Source organism: Anopheles stephensi, chromosome 2 (assembly GCF_013141755.1).
Source record: "Anopheles stephensi strain Indian chromosome 2, UCI_ANSTEP_V1.0, whole genome shotgun sequence".
Taxonomy (NCBI): domain Eukaryota; kingdom Metazoa; phylum Arthropoda; class Insecta; order Diptera; family Culicidae; genus Anopheles; species Anopheles stephensi.
Genome location: NC_050202.1, coordinates 42,589,068 through 42,597,830, shown reverse-complemented (window position 1 = coordinate 42,597,830; position 8,763 = coordinate 42,589,068). Strand labels below are relative to the sequence as shown.

Sequence of the window (8,763 nt, the reverse complement as noted above, 5' to 3'; positions counted from 1 at the left end):
TCGTCGTAATGCCAGCGATGAGAGCGACCCAGCAGCTGACATCGAGTGGCATAATCTGGGTAATTATTACGCTGTTGAAAACAGGACAAGTGCGTATGACCCGACGACATCGCTTTCGATCACAGTATATGGCAATACTGTGGCCTTCAAGCTACTGTACAACATCTGCTGATGGCAGAGAAATATGAAGTCTAAGTATCAAAGACTTTTTAGCTAACCAGTCAACTAACCACTTGTTGATGTATTCTCAGGGGTAGTGATAGGGGTGTGATAGTGGCCTATCTGATGGCCTATCAGTGACATATGAAGGCTTTAGTAGACTGTGTGAAAGCTTGGAAACATTTGCTATTGTATATCTGATTTAAGAAATCAAGAACCGTTAGACGACAAAGTTTTTAACCTCTTAGTATACAAAGCATCAGAGATCAGCAGTGTGGGTCGACGAAGTCGCTTGGTAGTCGAGACCACATGTTGTATGAGGTGTTTTGGACGACAAGATCGCTTAGTGCAATCGCCTGTATAATCAGTGAGACCACTTGCACGTCTCTTAGTCCATGTACAGCCGAGCATCTAGGACAACGAGAAAACTTGGATAAAAAGATATCTCACACTGCACGAACATGCTTCGAATTTGCACTCGAGGATCTAAGATGCCTCTTTCCTGCAAGCAGTTCACTCTTGATGTACGAGACCCTGCCCGTCCCTACCTTCTTTGTCCTTGGTAAAAGCCACTGCTGGCGTTATGGCAATGAATATAAAACAAACCGTGTCCAGGCAAGGATCGTCCTAAAAACATTTTGATCGCTGATGAGGTCAGTTGTTAGCCTTTTCCTTCGACGGTGCACTTTCAGTCCAAAGCAAACTTTACTATTGCACAAGGAGTTTTGGGTAACCTCGTTATATCTCAACCCCGTTTAAACGACTGTTCTGACCTCAGAGAAAAAGACTCTCATCGATAAGCCACCAAGTGTGATAAATCCTTATGGTTATTACAACACTGTTTGGTGGCATCAGCTCATAAAGACTATAAACAACATACCTGCGCAGTACAGGCTCACATTTCACTGCCCATTTAGTGATGGTGAGCATAATACCATTTTCCGATCCATTCCAGCCATCTCCATCGTTTGTTCATCGAGGCTTCGGGACATCACGTTTCCTTCACATGCATACATTCTCCTTTTTTATATCAGGTGTCCTTTATTTGTCAACTTTTTGTTATTTTCTTTTGTTCAACCTACCATTTTGTTCTGTTGCTGCTGCTGCTGCTGCGGTGTATCTTCTCGAATGCTACACATTCTTCTCACCGACCACAGTCGCCTCACTGTCTAAACGTTTGGTTTCGTTTGTTCCACATGCATTCTTCGCCTTTCTACTTAAATCTGTGTACGTTATTTATATATATATACTGGGCTTTTATACATTCTTTCTTAGGTTTTGATCGCTGCAATCGTTATATCAAAACCTACACAATGCCATTACAGTACATAAGCTGGAAATGTTTGGCTTGCATCGGAGGCATCCCCACAGCCCCCAGAGCTATAAGTAACGGTTGCGCCCGACACAAACCAAACTAGTCCCTCCCGCGAACGTTATACGCATAAAAACAGAATAGTTACACAAATACAGAATCCGATCGGTACGCGGAGAAGCGTTTGCATCATGCATGAACATTTAAGGATTTCTGGTCCAATTTCTGCTTTTAAAAGACAAATGAACAACACAAGCTAGGATGTAATATGGTCTATGATTTTGCCGTGATGTTGAGTGAAAATCGTCTCCTATTCACCATTTATAACCATGAGATCAGAATGACGAAACAGGAGGACTTAAAAAGTGAATCCGAATCTTGTAAAACCTTTCGCCACTTATGCTCACAAGCAGACACATTTACGCTCATATCTCGTTCAGTTGCATCTGTCACCGATTAATTACACAAAACGTTCCTTTAAAAAAATAAAATTTACTACATCTTTTGCGACAACGCAACCAAGGAACTACTCCTGCCGAAACTCCCGCATTTGTGTTCACAATCGAAACTCAGGTCACATTCCCTTCTCCTTTTTACGACGGCAATCGATACGGGGTGCGTAATCTTAGATGGCTAGACCGCAGTGAAACACGTCCACAAAATAATATAGTCTAGTAGTAAAAACTGAAACACTTTGCACTTAACTTAACGCGTACGAGCCTACGAAATAAAATAAATTCAACAACAGTACCCCTACGACTACCTTAAAGCTAATGAATGCGTCCACCTCCAGGGTTTAAGCGAGCACGCAGTCGTAGGAAATTAACCCAAACATCCCGGCATCCCGATGCAGCTCTTTGATGATGAATCTTTTGCACAAACACTACGGCAAACAAGCTGCCAGAGGGCGGCTCGTACGCGCCCGTGTACATAAGCAAAACAATGTTCGATAGGCAAAGATGTTTCATCATCAAAGATACTTGCACTTACTGCTGTCGCCAGCAGGATGTAAATGCGATCCTAGAAACTGAGCTGTGCTTGTTGGCCTGTTAACCCTGGCGGTGGAATCATTCGCATTCCTATCCACTGCACACTGTATAAAACTTTACTTTACAGTTATGTCACTCCCGGAGCAACAACGCCGAGATTCTGCAACCCGTGCATCAGCTTACAGCTTCGGATTATCGAACATTGGGCCCCTGGTGACGGTGATGTCGTCGTACGGTTTTAGCTGTGAGATTTCCAATGCTTTGAACTTCTTCAGCACCAGAAGCGAGTAGAACTTTTGAGCAGCCTGTAAAAGCAAACAATCGAACGATGTGGATTAGTTAAATATAATTTTATCTATAACGATTTGCTTCAGAACGAGCGCCAGACTAACCCTTAGCGACAGGTAAATTTAACGTTTCTCCCTTGCCAGACTCACCTGTTTCTTGTTGTTTCGATGCGTCATCTCGGACAGCATCATTTGATCGGCTTTCAGTAATCGTGACTTTACGGAAAGGAACATTTGTGCCGCCCGTTTGTTCAGTACACGCTCCTCAAACTGCTCGATAGTTTCGTCGACCTGCTGCTCCTCGTTGGGATGCGTCTGTTTGATGGGTGGAAGATGGACAAAACGAATCAGTAAGCTACGTGTTTACACAAATGCACCCGGTGTTCCACATCGTGCCCTCAACTTACCGCACCAACGGAAGGCGGGAACTCGTAGTCCCCGTTCCAATCGTTCGCTATCTCCTCCGAGGTGTTGCCATCGAAGCCCATGTTGGAAAATCCTTCCATGCCCGGTTCGTTAAGGATCGAGGAAACTTGGTCGGCGGGTAGGTTAGGAATTTGGTCGATGTTTTCCAACGATGCATGGTGCGGTGTCATACCACCGTGGTCCAACCCGTGCGGTGTCATACCGCCGCCGAGATCACCATGCTGTAGTCCGGCCGGCGTTAGCCCACCGTGATGCAGATCGCTCGGTGTAAGCCCTCCGTGCGACAGTCCCACCGGCGTCAACTCACCGCCACCGTGACCCAGACCGGCTGGTGTCAAACCTCCGTGGTCAAGCTGTCCCGGCGTCATCGGAATGTTCGGCATTCCCGGAGTAGGCGGCATTAGATGGCTCTGGTGGGTCGGACTCGCCAGATGGCTTAGTCCCGGCGTCGGAGGCGGTGGCATGAACGAGGATGATTGGGTTGCGTCCGCCGTCAGTCCATCGTCACGCATCTCTATCGAAGCCGGCGTCGGAGGAGCCATCTCACCGGCAACCGTTCGCATCTGATCGTTCGACGACTGTTCCAAATAACCCGGTGTTGCAGCTGCGTCTGGCTGTTGTTTTCTCTTTCTACCTCGCTTCGATGCTACAATCTGGGTTGGAGATTCCGCACGTTCCACCGGCAATTCGACGCCGAGCACGTCCAGCGGCGCCAGTACCGCAAAGTCTTCGATACCGATCGATCGCGAGGTAAGGTGGCGCTGATAGTTCTTAAACAAACATCGCGCGGGAATGTCCCGCGATGGAAGCGCAAACAGCTTCTCGACACCGCCGGTTTCCTTCCAGTACATTAGTCGTTTGGTGGGCGGCGCCAAATCCAACGTCGTCACGATGTCGGACGTGTTGGCGAGCTGGCTCTTCATCTCTTCGCCCGATATGTTCTTCACCTCGTCCACGATAAGCTTTCGTTTCCGTTTCGATTTTGTCGTACCTTTCAGGGCGGTGGCATCGACCGGTGCAAGAGCAAAGCTTTCTTCTTCGTTATTCAGCAGTGCCGTTTGATCCGGATGTCCATCATTACCGATACCCTCTTCGCCGTCATCGTGTGCGATGGGAAGGCCGGTTTCGGGATGCAACTGTTGGTTCTGTGAACCGGCCCCTGCCCCTTCCTTACTCGTTCCAGGCTGCGGTTCACCGTCCAACAATGCGTTGCTCGTGATGGGCGTGGGTGGCCGGGAATTGTCTGAGCTCGGAGCTGGCGAAGGTGCACCGCCCATGTCGAAGTGATCGTCATCATCATCATCCGAATCATCTCGTCGCTGTGTAACGGCGGTGGGGAGTTCCGGTTCCGGGGCGAGTGGAGCATCGGCAAATATATCACCTTCGAACAAACCGGCCGCAGGTTCTACCAATCAAAGGACAACAACTTTTGAATAAATTGTTCATCAAAGCTATAGAGACAGCGTTACTTACGACCACCGAAATCCTCATCACCAAAGTTATCATCGTCTGCGTGTGGATGGTGTGGATCGATCGAATCTAACAGAGACCGAGAGGTGCCCGGCAACGGTTCCTTATCTTGCTCTAAATCTGGCGGGCGCGCCACGGTATCGGTGAACAGGTCGTCCTGCAAAAAAAAAGAATTCAAATTCTTTTTAGTTCTTTTCTTCGTAACTTAACGTAGCAATCTATAACTCGTATTTCACTTTAAAATATTAAACAACACTCGATAAAGAAGAATAGCGGAGCATGGTGCATAATCGATTTTTAATAAAGACCAAAACTAAACAAAGCCTTCCTTTACTTTCTAGTGCTTTACGCAAGAAAATGCTGCCGCCAAGTACCACTTCCAGTTTTTGAATATCGGCCTGCTCCCGATATCATTTGAGGCATTGTCCGACTTTTTTCATACAAATAGTAGATGCTTGAACATTTTGGTTGTCCATTTTTATCGCAGTTTTTAAACATGAATTATAACTGGAATTTTAACAACCAAACAATAATTTTAAAATTGGAGTGAAAGGCCTTGTTTGTTTTACACCCAGCTTTACTTAATCGTCGTATGGAAGCGATACTTGATGCTGCTGCTTTCGTACAAAGTGAGCGTAAGCTATTGCAAATCTAAATACCGACTGTTCGCAACGTGCAACGGATCCCATCAATAAATCCGAAAGTGCCACACCACGAATAAGAAAAATAAATAAACGAGACATTAATTTGATTGTTAACTAACCCATTGTGAAAGAAAAGTAATGTTTCATTTGAACGAACAACCTGACCCTTCTCAGCTGTACAAACGCAAGTAAAATCATGTCAGCGACTTTTGGCTATGTTAGCGGAACTTTACAAACGAACAATAATCTCGATTAAGTTTGAATTCCCATGATGATAGCCATTTAAAGTTTAAGAAATAATTCTGTGGATGGCGTTTGTTTTTGGAGCCCAGCTCTTGAGGGGGGCACAATGTATTGTATCGTTGCAACAGCTTCGAACAGGCTTCGACTTACTTACTAGGTAATCGTTCCAGCGGCCCTCCGTACCATTTTGCGAGGCAGTGGTGGTACCGCCGACACCACTACCACCAGCACCACCAACCGGAGAAGCATGCGAAGGAGACTCTGGCGGGCTTGAATGCATTTCAATGCGCTGCCAGCGCCTTCGTCGAACTTGTTGCTCATCCTGGTGTGTGCGTCCGGGTAAGCATTCCACCGGGATAGCAAAGAAAACACGGAAAATGCTTTTGTGTGTGGGTTGCATTGTGCTTTCACGAGCTCTTAGTACAGGTGGGGCGAGTCGCGAGACTACTCAGTCGCGAAACGAATTATTTCTGATCAAATGGTATTACAGATCAAGAAGATCATTCATTTGTAGGTAGTGAGGCCAGAAGAAACTAAACCAACATAAAATCAAAATGACTAACAATTAACGCCAAAATGTACCGAGAATCAAGGATCCAACGTAGCAAATTAAAACTTCAAACAAGCATGTAGCGGTATGCGATTTTAACTCTTCATTTGTGCCCTAAGCTATCTATCCATTGTAGCCCTCATGACCAAGGATAAAATTACTTATATGAAGCTTTTGTTATAAGCATCTAAGCATTGAAGTAAAATCAAATTTTGATATTCCCTTTTCCAGCAAAACACAACAGTAATGAACGTGATTAATTTCGAGAGCTAAGTTTCATACACAGGGTCAAATTTGTATGCGCTCCTATGGCCGCGTGAAACGCGACAGCCGGTGTATTAATTTAACCGATGACCTACCTCCATCTGATCGTCCATACGGTCGCGAACTAGGTCGGGTGTATCGTCGAAACCCATATCACCAAACCCATCGTCGTGCAAGTTCAGTGGAAGCGTTCCATAATCTTCGCGCATCGTAATCTCATCCGCGCGGGATTGGTTTATCGAGAAATGTGCCTCGATGTCGACGTCGTTCAACTCCGGCAGTGGCGTATCGAAATCGTGAAACACTTCCGGAAGCGTAATCGCATTCACAGCAGCTTCCCGGTGTTCTTCCGGTAGATCCACCATGCCTGGACGAAATGCCATCTAAAAAGAAAAGTGTTGTGGTGTTACAATTATCTGCATTTCGCTTGCAATGTCCCTCGCTCTCCCTACCTTAATCTTAACGAACGCCTCATTACAATCCGCCAGCAGGTACTTTGCTTTACGAGCGTAAATCCGCACTACCCCCAGCAGCAGATGGCCGGAGGTACGCAGCGCCAGCTTCACCTTCGGCTGCATGATACCGTCCACGCTCTGCTCGATGTTTGTTTCGAAAACGTGCGCCTTCGTGATCTTTTTGTCCCAATGTGCCGCCAACCAGATACGGGCCAGCGGGCCCTTCTTGGCCAACACGATGTGTGCGTAAAACATGATGCTGCTGTTGATTTGATGTCCCTCGGTTTAAGGATCTTCTCGCTCCACCACCACCACCGCCACTGCCGTTCGTAATCGTCCAGAACTTAACAACAACAACAGACTGTGGTATAGACTAGGGTGAGTTTTAAGCTTCGCCGACCACATCGGTCCGCTCGGGCGGGAAACACTTTCGCAAAAAACAGGCAAGTAAACAAACTACACTGCGCCAGCAACCGTGCTCCACCGGACAGGGACCAGACTAGCGACTGCTGCAGAAGGTTGTTTTCGTTTTTGCTCGCTAAGAAAATGACATTTAACAATGTCGTGCGCGATGCGCATTCACACACACACACTCACACACAACGGGATCACCTCTTCAGACGAGGGATTTTATTCACACACCACACACCACACACACGCGCGCACACTGCTTCACCTTTCGTAAACGACACGACGAGAAGCCGTTACACATCAAACATTACACACACACTACTGCAGCATTGGTGTATAGCGCACACACAAAAAAACCGCAGCTTCGAAGCATCCAGCAACTTTCTTTAGCGGCGATGACGCCTCCTATTAATCACACACTTCTTTCGCTTCACTTTCGTTCACGGCGCACCAAATCGCACACTTTTGCCGCAATACGTATGCAATTGCCTCCCGCTCAAACCGAACGCTATGAATTGATCGCGCTGCTACACTTTCCTGCAGATACACCTTAATTAGGCCAATTGGCGCCTCCGTGCTGGGTCCCAAACGATAAACACATTCATACGATCCATACGATGGTTCCAACGGGTAAATAACACATTCTTCACCCAGCTTATCACTTCCAGCAACTTTATCACTCTATTTTAGGTGCTTCCGTACGATATTACAGGACGTTTTCCGACTTTTTTCCCATGCACACAACACCCACGGCAAACATTTCTTCGTCAGCAAGCCATCAACAGTGTTCCCTCCGTGCGACACTAGCGCCGCGGCGGAGAAAATGTGCTGTCACGCACACATCTTTAACGCGCGTAACGCGTCAGCGTTACAGAGAGCGACACCGCGCTTATGCCGTTCGCTTGGACAAAGGGGATGCGCGCGCGAACATTGTGCGTGTAAAAACCGAAATATGTTGAATTTTTCCAACAAATCGTTGCTGGCCAACTTCAGCGAAATCACGCTATCAACGGTTGAAGTTGAATATAGCATAACCTATCAAGGTCCTCTCTGAACTCGAACGACGGATGCGGACGAAATGACGGAATGGTATTCGAAAAAATGTTGCAATATCTCTCGTGTATGTATTTTAGTATAACAATTCGGTTTTCTTTTCAAATTACAAATTAATCTATCATCCGTGCATTGCCTGTGGTATCCTACCCATCAGAATCCACCACTCCACTCGCACAGTTCGTTGCAAGTAATAGCTCTACGAATTGCTGTCTCCACCACGTGGTAGCTAAAATTGATAGTGCATTTCAAATCAAGCCTTCCTTATCTGTCTTTAGTAGTTTTCTTCTGGTCGGTTTCTCTTTATTGATTTACAACTTGTCAAGAACTGGGTGCAATCACTTGTACAGAACATGACTTGATCGTTCGATTGTGCAGTTCTCCTCTTTATCGTAGCAGCAAGTGTAATTAAACCGTGTTGCAAATTCTACTTCTACAAACCCATGGCTCTGCTTTACTTACCAATTACTTCCAACCTACAAGCACCAAATGAAATCCCC

General features: G+C 46.4%; 1 protein-coding gene across 1 annotated transcript; it reads right to left on the bottom strand.

Moving 5' to 3' along the window:
* Positions 1-1,943: 1,943 nt before the first annotated feature.
* Positions 1,944-8,006, bottom strand: LOC118507471 (double-strand-break repair protein rad21 homolog). Its single transcript, XM_036045973.1, has 6 exons — positions 6,797-8,006; positions 6,440-6,727; positions 4,647-4,800; positions 3,155-4,578; positions 2,898-3,062; positions 1,944-2,765 (listed from the first exon to the last, which is right to left on the bottom strand). The coding sequence occupies exons 1-6, from the start codon at positions 7,052-7,054 to the stop codon at positions 2,640-2,642; spliced, it is 2,415 nt and encodes an 804-aa protein (XP_035901866.1). The 5' UTR covers positions 7,055-8,006; the 3' UTR covers positions 1,944-2,639.
* Positions 8,007-8,763: the final 757 nt, after the last annotated feature.